This window comes from Atractosteus spatula, chromosome 21 (genome assembly GCF_055471065.1).
Source record: "Atractosteus spatula isolate fAtrSpa1 chromosome 21, fAtrSpa1.hap1, whole genome shotgun sequence".
Lineage (NCBI taxonomy): Eukaryota > Metazoa > Chordata > Actinopteri > Semionotiformes > Lepisosteidae > Atractosteus > Atractosteus spatula.
In genome coordinates, this window is record NC_142726.1 from 17,211,518 (window position 1) to 17,226,414 (window position 14,897).

At 46.7% G+C, this 14,897-nt stretch overlaps 1 protein-coding gene across 3 annotated transcripts in view; it reads left to right on the plus strand.

The window, feature by feature from the left end:
• gnao1a (guanine nucleotide binding protein (G protein), alpha activating activity polypeptide O, a) overlaps nt 1-14,897 on the plus strand; it is a 97,161-nt gene that overhangs the window by 79,518 nt on the left and 2,746 nt on the right. Inside the window, exons 5-8 of one of the 3 annotated variants that reach the window (XM_088938997.1) lie at nt 128-256; nt 1,594-1,723; nt 5,735-5,888; nt 7,201-7,474. In XM_088938997.1, coding sequence (XP_088795123.1) covers nt 128-256; nt 1,594-1,723; nt 5,735-5,888; nt 7,201-7,388 — 601 coding nt within the window. In that variant the 3' untranslated portion in view covers nt 7,389-7,474. Of the gene's footprint in view, nt 1-127; nt 257-1,593; nt 1,724-5,734; nt 5,889-7,200; nt 7,475-13,328; nt 13,483-14,897 lie in introns of those variants that run through there. The other 2 variants (XM_088938996.1, XM_088938998.1) reach the window with 2 other exon arrangements.

Genomic DNA, 14,897 nt, shown 5'->3' on the forward strand with positions numbered 1-14,897 from the left:
AGCATCGGTACTAAAACACTAAACTCCCCAGGCAGCGGAGAGACTCTGATCCCATGAGGACTCCAGAGCTGACCGGCTTTTCCTGACTGCCTGGGACATTGACTTCTCTGCCTGCTTCTCCCTCCAGCTACCTGGACAGCCTAGACCGGATCGGCGCCGCGGATTACGAGCCCACAGAGCAGGACATCCTGAGAACCCGAGTCAAGACGACTGGCATTGTAGAGACCCACTTCACCTTCAAAAACCTGCACTTCAGGTCAGTCCCTCTTCTCTGCCCCTTCAGAGGGAGGGAGCAGGGCCTCCAGGCAGTGGCCTGTGAGCCCAGGTCCTCATCAGCGCACTGGAGCATCTTTCTTATGAACTGTGTTTCATACCTCTTCCTCGGCACAGGACATGTCAAAACAGCTCTTCTGAAGTGCAGCATTCTGTATAATGAACCACTTAGGCATTATCTAAAGCTGTGAGAGATTAACTGATACACCTGCTTTATTTATAGAGGCATGTTTTTTATGTGTTCAGTATTTAGAATTTCTCATTTTCTGTAAGGGTCAAAATCTTGACAGCGATTTTACAGTTTCCTGACAGACAAAGCTCCTATTGTTCCATCAGATCATGTGATGCATTGTCAGACCACCTCCTTCGCCCCCTTTTCACAGTTTCACACAGTTTGGTTGGAATGGGGGCCCTGCTCTCACACGTGCTAGAGAATGAGCTGTTCTCTGTATTGAGCAACATGAAATTTCAATATGTTGTAAAACTAGTGGTCTGATGACGGACTCTTAAATCAGCAGCTTTATGCGAGCCGTTTCTTTCATTTCTGTAGGTAAGCTTCCGAGTTGTGTGCCATCTTTGAGGCACAGTCAGATGGGTGTTCTTCTGGTCTGTGGAAGTCAGATGTTAAATTGAGGTGCTGACCGCTTGGCCAGCAGAGACCCCCGGGTACTGTCCCGCAGGAGCAGGGCTGAGAACCCCAGAGGCTCTGGGGTTGCACGGTCTGCACACCCTAACGCTTCAGTTTCCACCCCTGCTGCTGATCAGCTGTGCAGTGGGTCACCCAGCTCAGTGGATGATGTGGGTCCCCTCATGTAGGTAAAGCACAATTGGGAATCATTGGGATGAAGATTTGATCATCACTATTATTATTAGGTGGAAGGTGCTGCTGGATAGCAGCCAGAGCTGGAGAGCTGTGACAGCCTTTGTGCTCCACCCACACTGGGCTGTTTCATCTCGGTCGCGCAACACTAGAGGGTGCCCTTCTGCCAGCCTCTCCAACACTTCACCATGCATCTTTCTCAGGAGTGAGATTCTGGAGCTCTGCAGGCTGCAAGGTTACTTGCTAAGTAGAGCTGTCTGTATTGCCCTAAAGAAGCTTGTTCCAAAGTCCAAATGAATTCCTGGCCTTTTTGTCTATGTGGCTTCCTGGGTGCAGTCTAGTGCAGCTGACGGGGCTGCTACATGCAGCACAGGTCACTGGGTACATGTGTGTGGTATCTTTGCTCTTGTCCATGTGCTCTTTAATGGTATATCAGAGGAAGCTCTTCGGGGAGAAGCAGTATGGCTGTGGAGTTCAGTGCACTGTGGTGTCCCTGACAGGCTGTTTGATGTGGGAGGTCAGAGGTCAGAAAGGAAGAAGTGGATCCACTGTTTCGAGGACGTGACAGCCATCATCTTCTGCGTGGCTCTCAGTGGCTACGATCAGGTGCTGCATGAAGACGAGACCACAGTGAGTTGTGCTACCTTCATTCTGCACCCTTGCTTTGTTCTCTTTACATTTCAGCAGAAATCATTTGTGTTTTTTTAAAGGGAGTTCTTTCACTCCTTTTGTGATTTATCAATGGATATCAAAGAGGATTTCTTCTGCTGTAACAATGACATAACTGTTTAACAATGTTATTTATTTTTAAAATGCTAATGTCATATTGTTACTGGTGTTAGAGCTACTCATCTTGCAGTCCTTCCAATCCGCTCTATGCCAGAATTGTGATGCAACCAGCACCCAGATTGCTAAATTGACAATTAAGGAGCTGGTTGTAGAAACATTCTGGAATGAAGCCAATTGGAAGGGCCGCAGTATGAATGAGCCTGATCTGCGTGTTGTGTTAGACAGTTTTATAGAAGGTTGCACAGCTCCAGCCCTGAAGGACCAGAAGGTTTCTCATCCTCCTTAAGCCTGAATTATCTAACTGCACAATCTAATTTCGAGAGACCTTTAGAACCTGGTGGAAGCTGGTCCTGGAGGACCTGGGGTTGGGCGCCTCTATTTTGGGGAGTCTAACATGTATAAGTGGAGAACGGCAGGTGGGGATGTGATAACAGCAGAGCCGATCTTCTGTTGCCCACTCAAGGCACCAGGGGACTTTTTTCTTGCTAAATGAAAGATTGCTCTTACAGTTTATTATAAAGTGCCCCCACCCACAACCCTCAGTGTCCCCAGGCTGGGGTCAGGGTTCAGTCTTGTGAGGTGCAGAAGAGTTCCTGTGAGCTTCTGAGGTCACACCGCGTCCAGTCAGTCTGGCCCGTTTCTGTCAGGAGCCTGCGTGATCTGCAGCTCCACTGTGGCACTTTCCTTCAGTGTTGCAGAATGTTTCTCTGTCAGTGTTTGATCTTATGTTCTAATCTGATGTTGTACTCGTGTGACTTTTTCCTTGGATACACTGTAGATAGATTCTGCATTGAGTTTTATGCAGAGTTTCTATGTGAGATTGATGTTCCTGTGTTTTGTCACTGGGATTTTGAAGGATAATAACCTCTAATGTTTTATTTTCAGATGTATGAGGCAGTAGTGTATCAGGTTGTTCTAGCCCAGCAGAATACTAACTGTGCTGCTGCAGATTGAACAGTTCTGGAACAGGGTTCTGGATGAAGTGGGGTTGCTGTTGAGTTCACTTTCATAATTCTTGTGAGAACTTGGCTGCTTGAGCCACTGTTTCTTTCAAAAGATTTTTTTCATTTCAAAATGGATGGAAGCAGAGTATCTTTATTTTGATACTTTTAGCATAAAATAAAAGCAGATGCAGTGTAAACAACTAAGAGACTTGCAGGAGACAGATGAATCAATGTAGCACTTAAGGCGTAAATCTGTCTCATTGCTTCCAAAATAATAGAGTATTCTTTGTCCTGGTTTTATTTCTTAAAGGTACAAATGTTTGAAATGTAATTTCTTTAGTTCTTTTTTGCATGTCATTAGACTTAAAGCCGCAGAGTAAACTTCCAGATGTTGTCACAGCTAGAAGTCAGTGAAGTGGAAATTTTGAACTGCCTGAGACGTAATGTTGTTGACTTTTGGAGCGTATTATGTATAAAGTATAAATACTGTATATGAAAATTGCACTATGTACATGGTATCTAAAGTGAGCTACAGTACTAGGAATCCCGTGTCCTCTGTGCTGGTGGGGAACAAGGGAACTTCACCTGTGACCTCCAGGGGCTCAGCCCCTCTGATGTCACCTCTCAGACTTTGCTCTCTTCAATAAGCAAAATCCTCAGCACCCTAGAAATCAATTCACACTATCAGGGGGAAGAGGCGAGTAGCCCATCATCCATTGGAACACCATGCGGCACTGAGTTTTTTTCATCTTCACTGAGAATTAAAGGATTTTGTCTCTCTGTTCGGACAGGCAGCTGGGTTTCATTAACGCTGACACACATGTGAGCTGTCCTCTCAGTACTGCACTGTGCTAGAGGCTCTCAGTACTGCACTGTGCTAGAGGCTCTCAGTACTGTACTGTGCTAGAGGCTCTCAGTACTGCACTGTGCTAGAGACCCTCAGTACTGCACAGTGCTAGAGACCCTCAGTACTGCACTGTGCTAGAGGCTCTCAGTACTACACTGTGCTAGAGACCCTCAGTACTGCACTGTGCTAGAGACCCTCAGTACTGCACTGTGCTAGAGGCTCTCAGTACTGCACTGTGCTAGAGGCTCTCAGTACTACACTGTGCTAGAGACCCTCAGTACTGCACTGTGCTAGAGACCCTCAGTACTACACTCTGCTAGAGGCTCTCAGTACTGCTGGCACTGGGACTGTGAAATCTGTCCAGCACAATGGATCCTTTTCTTGCACAGTGAACACAGGAATAACACTGTACCCTCTTGAGGTCACCAGATAAATAGGGTGCTCACTGATGTGCATAAGTAGGACCGGGCTGTTTTATGCGCAACGGGTAATTCAGCTCTTCAGAAAATTCACACATCTCCTCCTTTCAGGCTCTGAAATGTTAATGAGAAGAAACACGTTTTTTTTCCTATCAAATACCAATGCTCCAAAAATCTGGCAACAAACGTCAGTCTTTTTTTTGTGTTATTTTTGTACTTCCGTTTCTCATCTGTGGTATTTCCACACCTGAGCTCAGGGGTGCAGAAAAGCAGCAATCATGACCTGTGTGTGGAGCCCCTGCACATTGTCGATGTTCCTGAACCTCTTTCTTTACTTCTGTATTTATCTTTGTCACACTCAGCAGCTGGTGATTTGAAGTATAAAGTACTTCCAGATGTGATAATCTGCAGCACAGCAGCCGAGGCGTCTCGCGCGCGTGTGCTGTTGCTCAGCTTGCCGTGTTGCTTTCTGACCTGCTGCGTGCTCGCGGAGCCGTCGGCCCGGGCGTGCGCTCGCTCCGGGCTGGAGGCCACGTTTCTTCTGAGAGACGGGTCGCCCGTGGCGGCGGGTCGCGCGTCTTCGCTCTGGCTTGCCTGCTGTCCCGCTATCCCGCGCCGTGTGGGGAGGGTTCCTGCGCAATCGGCCCCAGGCCCCTGGGCCACACATCTCCCAAGAGCCTCTTCACTCCTCTCTTCGGCCGTCTTTTTCTAACCCAATGCTTTAAATAAAACCAGAACTGATTTTGAGAGACAGAACCATCAAAAATTTCGGCAGGTATGAAACTTCTCTTAAAAAATTCCAAAGAGTTGAAAGCAGCACTTTGCACCTTGGTGACTGTGGTGTGCGTGCACTCATTAGGTTTCTCCGTGGCTGTGACTGTTATTGTGTGACTTTGCCTTGAATTTGCTCTTGCGCTCTCTCTTCACCAACATTGAGCAAACGCACAACACATTTTATTATTGTTCCTTCCAAATTTCCTCCTCTCTTGTCTCTTCTCTGTGTTTTTGTCCCAACCCCAGACTCCTCCCCTGCTGCATGTCCTCTGATCACAGAGCAGTGACTATTCTCGTCCATGAATGATGAATCAATGGGCTTCTATTGGCAGCTAGCTGATGCTATTATTTTTTTTGTGAGCTAACGTTATTGCTGCTGAAAAGTTTTGCTAACTTCTGTAGTTTATTTTGTATGTCAGCTGCCTCACCTAATCGTTTCGATATAATTCATCTCTAAATCACGCCACTCTGGAGGACAAGGCAAAGTCACTCGTGCTTAAAGTGTCTGCTTCCAACTCTGGATTAATTCAAGGATCCAAGACGTCCTTGGTTAATTTGCACCATTCATTGTATCCTGCAAAGAAATGAAAAAATGCATGATGCCAAAAAATTGGAGCTGAATAATTTTCAAGCGAATGGGGTTGAAGTAGCAGCCTGTTGCTGGCATGATGCATGACCTTAGCTTTCTGTGATACTCTTAGACTAGAAGTGGCAATGCCCAGTTCCCTGTAGCTGCTAGTATTATGCAGACAACAGTAGTGCTTGAACGAGAATGTTTCATTTCTGTGCTTCATATTGTGCTTCTGAGCTTTTCTTCTTGATGCACCAGGCAAAGGCAGCTGACAGATCGTCTCTTCTCTTTCCACAGAACCGAATGCACGAGTCTCTGAAGCTATTTGACAGTATCTGTAACAACAAATGGTTCACTGACACCTCCATCATCCTCTTTCTAAACAAGAAGGACATTTTTGAGGAAAAAATTAAGAAATCTTCTCTGACTATCTGCTTCCCGGAATATGCAGGTAATTCATTAAGTGCAGGTTTTACTGCCAGAGAGGAGGCCTGAGAGCTGAGGACAGAGAAGGATCAGCAAGAGCATTACTTTTTCACATGTCAAATGGGAATCATGTCCATCTGAATATCCAATGAATAATACAATAGTATTTATGTAGATTATTATCTGTTCATGACATAGAGCCGCTAATAGGGATTTATGGTCAATTTTATTTAAAAAAGTATCCAGGGACCACTCTGTTGTGATGTATTCTATTACAACAAACTAGCACAATCTCACTTGCAGAACCCATTATCTCTCTCTCTCTCTCTACTGTGATACCCTGCTTTCCCCTGACAATGAGAGGGGGTGATGCATGTGAGATAAAGTCAGACAATCGGCTGCCTCAGTACAGATGCTCAGGCCATCAGATAAACCAGATTGATTCAGGCAGTGGTATCGCGGGGGAGAAACAGGAACACAATGCGAGTGGAGGGTTTATTAAGAATAAGAAGGAACAGATTTTGCACTAAAGGTTTACAAGCTTGAGAGCTGCATTGTAGAGACTCCTAGCTGAGACGCAAAGGTATAGGAGGGTAGGGTGCCCATCTGTACAATCACAGTTACATATGTGTAGGGATATAATAGGGATGTATGTAAGATAGTATCTGAGCAGCTTCCCCAGCAGCACAGAAGGCCTGGCTACTGTGTACCGGCTCACCCCGTGAGCTGGGGTGACACAGGTACAGAGCTGTGGCTCTGCAGGGGGTGAGAGAGGTGTGTGGGCACAGAGCTCCGCTCTGCCCACCCCGAAACACTGGGCACCCACAAACCACACGAGGGGCCAGACTTAAAAAACTCCTGTGAACACCACAGCCAGGCATCCCAGATTCGTTTCATGTCAGGGTAGTTGCAGTAGAAGAATTTAATGGAAGGAAATAAGGAAACTCAGACAAAAGAGATTTACCCATCAGATTTCCCCAAAGAGATGTCTAAAAGCCCTTCTGTATTTTCTGTTTCTGTTTGTCACTGTCTTGCCACTGCAGCCTGGCTGGTAATAAGGAGGATTCTCTGAGCAGCTTAATTAACTGGAAACAGCTCCCTGGTCTTCTGCTTTGAGGCAGTTGACAGTAGTTAAGCTGTGTCTGGGTGTTATCACTACGCTTGTTTTGAAAGACATTGCACATCACCTTGTTCGGTGAGATGTAAAATAAACAGGACACACGAGGTAGCACGCAGTGGAGCGTAGCACCTTTTGAAGGCAGGTGTGACCCTCGCAGGCCTCTTTAACCTTTCTCTGCTTCTTGTGTTCCTCCCCCTCCTTCTTTCTGGCTTCCCAGGGCCGAACACGTTTGCCGACGCCGTGGCCTACATCCAGTCGCAGTACGAGAGCAAGAACAAATCCCCCAACAAGGAGATCTACTCCCACATCACATGTGCCACCGACACCAATAACATCCAGTTTGTCTTTGACGCCGTGACTGATGTCATTATTGCTAACAACCTGCGAGGCTGTGGACTCTACTAGGGGCAGGGGCACAGGGGTCTCCCCCGGAAACTAAAGTTCTCTTCACTGTGCTGATAAACTTCAGCCTCCCTCCTCTGACCCCTGACCCCTGACCCCTGTGAGCGAGAGGGCCTGTTTCTCAAATCACATTCCTGCTCACACGGTTCAGCACTCTTTTACACTGTACATAAGCAGAATTCCACCTTCCAGCTTCTGCTAAAAAACTCTGGATCTGTCCTGCACTGTCCATTGTAGTGCGTAGTGGATCGTGCTTAAAAGTTTTTTTTTTGCTAAATGTAATCGCCCTAAAATTACGTTACACGTACAAATTAGAAATAAACGATCTTTCCTGACTTACGATGGTGCTCTCCAATGGTCAGCCCCACCGTAACAGCTTTGTGTTGTGAATGTCGCTAAGGCTCAGCTTGAGTAAGAAGCGAAGAAAAAACATTCAAGGACAGATCAAGACACCTGAGGGTTATGCAATGCATACCCTTTTATAATTATAAATAAATTAATCTAATATCTTCAAACATTAAAGTCATGATTTAGCTCACTGGTCTGCACTTTTGCCAGGGCATCCCTGAGTTTTTGTAGGATCACAGTCTTTCCTGGTATCCTGGTCTCTGAAACAGTGATGTGCAGTACTGAACACTAGAGGGCTCTCCTTCAGTCCTGGGCCACCACAGCAGAAGGGCAGATGCTGCCTATCAACCTGGTAACATTATAGTACAAAGTGAAACAGAGAGTGCTTGAGATGTTTTCTAAAATATTCTAAATGCAGGATTACTGTTTCTGTACTGTCTACAGTGCTTGTTTGAGTTTGCCCTCAGTAGGTAACCCTTAGGAAAGATCATATTTGTACATTTCTAACTTGCTAGCTGTCAGTACTACGATCTTTGTCGCAGGAGGCTCAGATTGTAACATAACACTGAAGCAGAATCGTTGCCTAATCTCAGGCCATTCAGTTACAGTTTTTTTTATAAAGAGCATTCATAACTACCAAAACTTAAATTAAATTCTTTCATTTGTTGTAGTTGTGGTGGTTGTTTGCTGTTTTCGAGAGAAAGTGTGTAGGACATGGAAGGGCTAGAGAAAGTATTGTAGTGAGTGATGTTACGTCCCTGTTGCTGAAAAAGCGTGCACAGCGTGGGTCTCTGCTGTCTGAGCTGGACAGTGTGAGTCTGCTGTCTAGGTTGGACAGTGTGGGTGTGCTGTCTGAGTTGGGCAGTGTGGGTCTCTGCTGTCTGAGTTGGACAGTGTGGGTTTCTGCTGTCTGCGTTGGACAGTGTGGGCCTCTACTGTCTGAATTGGACAGTGTGAGTCTCTGCTGTCTGAGCTGGACAGTGTGAGTCTGCTGTCTGAGCTGGACAGTGTGGGTCTCTGTTGTCTGAGTTGGACAGTGTGGGTCTCTACTGTCTGAGTTGGACAGTGTTGGTCTCTGCTGTCTGAGCTGGACAGTGTGAGTCTACTGTCTGGGTTGGACAGTGTGAGTCTCTGCTGTCTAAGTTGGACAGTGTGGGCCTCTACTGTCTGAATTGGACAGTGTGAGTCTCTGCTGTCTGAGCTGGACAGTGTGAGTCTGCTGTCTGAGCTGGACAGTGTGGGTCTCTGGTGTCTGAGTTGGACAGTGTGGGTCTCTGGTGTCTGAGTTGGATAGTGTGAGTCTCTGCTTTCTGAGCTGGACAGTGTGAGTCTCTGTTGTCTGAGTTGTAGGAGTTGTCAGTTTCCTTTATTGTACTAATACTACGTGCAATGAGCAGGATAATTCCATCTGTTAATCTAAATGAGATTAATTTATAGACATTTTTTACACATTGTTGATCAAGTTTCTAAAACAGATGAAATCCAGATGTCAGCTTTTAAAGAAATTCATAGATTAACTTAATAACAAAGAAACAAAATCTTGATACATAGCTGCCTCTTTAAGCCAGTTATAGGGGGTTTCTGTTTGTCTAACTGCAGGCCAAAAATCAGCAAGGCGCCTCTTTTATTGTTAGCGGAGACGTGCGGTAGAGAAGCGAGATATGACACTGTCAGGGACACCTTTGTGCACTGCCGTCTGGTTTAGCTCTGGTCTGATCTCTCCGGGTTTTTGACAGTATATTTTAACAGCAACCTTTTCTGCCAAGTACTCCCACACAGAACAGCGCACTTCTTCTGCGGTGCACAGGACTGTTGTTACTGTTTCCAGAGTGTAGTGCTTTGTGTAATTTTTTAAGTATTAAAATGCTTTCCTGGGCATGACTGGCAGCTTCTGTACCAGGCTGGGCAGCTGGTCCCCCAGTGCTGCCTGACTGTGCCAAAGTCACAGTGGCCTTGAAGTGTCAAACTGTGTGACCAGCCAAAGATCCGCAATCCACTGGAATCCACTGTAACCAAGTGTTCGCAGCTACGAGCTGTAGAAGGTGCTTTTGTGAAACACGTTTCATGGAGCCTTTAGTGTTAAGTCTGATGTGCCATCTTTAGGACTGTCTCTTAGTTTTTAGTCCAGGCCATCTTTGGAAAAGTTTACTGTGACACCAAAGATGGGTGTAGATCTTCTGTGAGCCCATCTTGCTTTCTGCCCTCATGGCATCAGTACCATATTGGCCGGTAGGAAGTGGGTCACAGGGTTCATGATGTCTCAGTGCATGCTGCATGCAGCAGCGCTGTGGGCATGTGATTCTGGGAGCTGCTGCTGTCCTGCACACCCTTGCAAAGCTCTCTCAGAATGTATCTTGAAATCTTCAGGGTAACAAGTCGTCTCACGGCTCCCACAGCCTCTGCTTCCAGACCTCCTAATTTTCAGGACTGGAATTCCCACAGGATGCAGTCCTTCCTGTTTCATAGTTACGTAGACAAGAGTAGGTTTGAAACTTAGAATATCAGATTCCTCTGAGTTAAAGGAAATGCATCTTCCTTAGCTTCTCACCTCTGCAAAAGCTATCTAAAGCTTTGGAAACATGTCTTCAATTAAAAAGGAGAAGCCAGGCTTCCTGCAGCTGCTGGAATGTCCATGGCTTGGTGGGCTGGTATTGCTGTGCCTTAAGATTTCTATTCAGTCTTTACAGCCGTTGATTAGCAATGGACACCGATGCCCGAGGCTAACAGTTGTGCAACTTCAATCTGCTGGCATGCAGACATTCAGCTTAGCTGTGCTTGTGTGCAGTCAGCTGAGCGGAAAGGAAGAGAGGGTGTGTAGCAACAGTTCCTGTGTGGAAACTGAAGAGAGCAAACAGGGTCTGTGGAGAGGAGAGGTGTCGTTGACTAGTCCCTTCACAGCAGATGTGGAGGACTTCAGGGGGAAACATCTCCTCTGTCTCATCTCATCTATGAACTGGCTTCATCAGTCTGTTCTCCTCCCCACTGAGAGCTGGTGTGTGGGGAGCGTTCTGGCGCACTATGGCTGTCATCACATCATCCAGGTGGGGCTGCACATTGGTGGTGGTGGAGGGGAGTCCCCATTACCTGTACAGCACTTTGAGTGGAGTGTCAAGAAAAGTGCTATATAAGTGTAAGCAATTATTATTATAAATCTGTCAAGCATCTCAAACTGGAGGGAACAGACCGACCAGACTTACCTCTTGTTTTGTTTCGTCTTGAAGTATTACCAGTTCAGGTTCAGTTTTCGTGCTTGTTACTGGTAAGAAAATACAGATTTTAAATTCAATTACAGTAATTTCAAAGAGCTGTCTGTGTGTACATATTTCAGTGGGCTGACTGGATTGAAAATCATGGGCAGCTCACCCTGGGAGATGCGTCCACACTTTGATCAGTGCCAAATAAAAATGGACTGGAACTCAGCTCTGCTTTCGTGTTACTTCTGTCTGGGCTTCGAACTGCTGAGCATTCCCTGCCTTAAGTCTGAGGGGCAGGCCCAGGGATTTCTGTAATACAAAGTGGGAAATCAGAAGTTTAATTTCTGAGTAAATTAGGAGTTAGAAGACCTCAGGTGCATGAGAGGCAGAAGGTTACCATTGCCTGCCGTTCACGCTGTGGCCTTCAATCCTCTGTTCAGTTCTGACAGGACATGTCCACTGTGAAAACTGTCCACTTCTCTGATTAACTTGCAGCTAAAGTAGTGGGGTGGTCTGGCTTAAAAAAACTGATTGATCGTTCCAGCACAGCTTCTGGAGCAGTGATTTGAAACCTGATGTTGTTGCGTTGGGAAAGTGCTGATGGCTTCCCAGCGGTAGTTTTTCGGTTTCCTGCGTTTTGGTTCGCGTGGCAGACTAAATGCCGCCGAGCGGAAGAGCTCGGTGAAGACATGTAGGTCAGCAGCGCTTCCTGGTACTCTTGAGAGGTCAGGCGGTGAAAGGACAGCGACGGGTTTTTGTGTCTCTACATCTCCTCCAATTGTAGGAAAAACTTATACTGTATCAGTCACCCCGTTTCCCAGGGCACCTCTCTGCTCCACAGCCCCACATGAGCAATAACTCCACGGCCGGCCTGGGCTCCACACACCTCGACTGCCCCTCAACGCTGCCTTTCCACTGTAATTCTGTATTAAAGTGGCTGTCAATTTGTTAATAAATCCTTAGCTGCTGTAATTATTTATTGACTGGTGATAATGTATTTATTAGTTCTGTAAGTTAATAAAGCGCCAGCTGTTTCACACTGCGGGCTTGTGTTTGATTCCAGTCTGGTCTCCTTCCTCCGCTTCTGTCTCCCTCTGTGTTGAGAAAGCGCGCGGAGTGACGGTCCGGCCTCGGCGGGAAGCAGATTGTCTCGTTTTGGAGTGGGATTGCACGTGAAAGCACCAGTTTCCACGTCTTCTCACTCGCACCAAGGGTGTCAAATTCTGTTGCCACCTTCGTGCCTTCACAAGACGTTTCTGTCTGCACTGTTCTCATATTTTAAATGCTCGAATGTTCATTTGACCTCCTCACTGCTAACCCTGAGCTCAGCTCTGGCTGTGTGTGCTGAAGAGCCTTGCTCAGTGCTAATCCCGACGTCTTGATTTGTTAGTTGTATTGTGGTAAATTAGAGTGTTATTAAATGCTAACTAAAATGCTAACGTGGAGTCCAAAAATATCATGTACACTGCTAGTTAATTAAAATGATAACATATCTTAGCATTTGGGTAAACTGATTGCAGTGTTGTTCTGCGTTAAGTTGTCATGATGTATGCACCTGCTCAGATTTGTATTCACTGGTTTCTGCTGGAAAGGACTGCTCTTTCTCTGGTGGGCTTGGTCACTCTTGGCTTGAGCTCCAGCGAGCTGTGCTGTCTTCTCCAGCAGGAAGACAGCGATTCCTGCTCTGCAGAGTGAATTGGACAGCTGGAGGAATCTGAGGAGATGAGAACTTCTCTCCCTCTCTTCTCCATCTGCATCTGCTGTCTTTCTTGTTGTGAGGTCGTTAAAGGACCTTCACCCATATGGGTATCGGCATGTTTGATATTCAACAACTGATCGTGTTTGTTACTGACTGAATAAACTGCTTTAGCATTTGTGAGTAAAGCAGGGTGGCACTGGAACACAGGAAGGTCCAATCCCTGTTTGAACTTCAGCACACAGGGGGGCGCCTTCCGTGATCTAGACACAATTATTCTGAGAAAACCCCGCTGACAGAGAACTGTGTGTGAATCTAAAATGTAACAAAGACCTTTTCCACTCTGCGTTTTTTTCTTTGGTTAAAGTAGTGCTTGTTTTTCAAGAGATGCGTGTAAAACTGTGAATTCAGAATGAGAAAAGGGACCGTTTTTCCCTGTGTGGCACATTCTCTGCCTCCCGGCTGCAGTTGTTGTGTGCATTGTAAGACTGCAGCTGCTGTCTGAATGACCCTTGTACCCTGCTGTCTTATTTTTAATACAAGTGCTTGACTTTTTGACTAATGCTTTTGGGAACCTTCTGAGCATTATCACTCGGATATAACAACCCCTGCTTTTATTTTCGGAGCTAACCTTTCCTCTCTCTCTCTCTGTCCCTGTCTCTCTCTTCCTCCCTTGCTCTCCTCCTCCTCCTCTTTCTGCTGCAGAACCGCATGCACGAGTCACTCATGCTCTTCGATTCCATCTGTAACAACAAATTCTTCATTGACACTTCCATCATTCTCTTCCTCAACAAGAAAGACTTGTTCGCTGAGAAGATCAAGAAGTCACCCTTGACCATCTGCTTCCCAGAGTACACAGGTAAGACAGCCTGTCGCTGCCTGGGCTGGGAGGCACTTTCTGGGGCTGGGAGCCTCCCCCTGATCCTCTTGGGGCTGGGCTAAAACCAGCTGCCTGCCCAGTGAGGCGCAGTTCGGCAGGTGAAATTCAAGGAAGCTCAGGAAAAAGGCATCTGAGGGCTAAAGGTTCACTCTTCGAGTGCAGTGGGTCACCTGATGTTTCCTTACCTACAGAAGACTGATGTTTCCTTATCTATAGAAGACTGATCCTGCTGCTGTTGTGATTGGCAGACTGTCCCCAAGGAAGCAGCTGTGTGCTTTATTGTCCATTAAGCAGTTTTGATGCCTGACCAGGCGGTGCTGCACGGACAGATGCTTTGGCTGTTTTTTTTGCTCTTGAGGAGCCATGAGGTGATGTCACTCTCCAGCCGGCCCCAGGCCCACGGTCTGCTGCAGGTGGATCTGTGCATCTGGGTCCTGCCCTGCCTGTCAGTGGGAACTCAGGGCCCTGACAACAATGGCACGCTGTGATTGGCTGGCTGGAGGGGTCAAGCTCTTGGCAGCACAATTTGACAGGAGCCAGAGGCCCCATTAGCTTACATTGGCCTCATTGTCTCGCTGGACTTTCAAGAAGCTCCCTGGAGCTCGAGTGCTGAGCTGCGTAAGTGCGGACAGTGACTTAAGAGGAACTGACTGTGAGCTTCAGAAAAGAAAATTTTAGTGTGAAAGTGCTCCCGTTTCCTCCCACCACCCAGAAACATGCAGGTTAGGTTTGGTTGGCTTTTGTAAACCTTCCCTTTCCAGGGGGTTTCAAGTGGATTTCAGATGTTACTTGCACTGGGGGCCAAACATGTGCTGGCTATGGGACTGTATGCACCACACAAGCAGAGGGGACACCTGTTCTCCCTCATCTATGGGCATTCTGGTATTTTGCTGTGCTTCTGCATGTTCAGACGAAAACCCTGCTGAAAAGGTAAATTGAAAATTCAAATGACTCAAGACTAGAGCAATTGTCCTCAGAGGTATTCTTCTGAATCTTCAATTGTCTTTTGTTTCATTAAAAGCTGTAGCTTGGCTTGGTGCTTGTGGCTGAGGGTGGCTTTCAAAATGTTGTTTTCCAGGTTCTTTTCTTCCAGGCTCACTGGAGCAATCTTGCTGGCAAACTTCATTTTTTAACGCTGAAATGGTCCTGCATACAGCCAGATCATGGACACCTGGGGTGTATCCTATAGATTCTAATCTAGCCAGCTCAATCACTTCTGTGGAACTGTGTATCGGCAGTCCATGCCCGATTCTTCCAGGGAGCAGCAGTGCCACTGGGGCTGGTGACTGTCACGTTGAGGAATGAGGCTCGTCTCAGTGCTCAGGCGTTTGCAGACGTGGAGATCTACCAGTGTATGAGAGAGTCCAGTTTTTTTCTGGAAGTAGCTAAGCCAA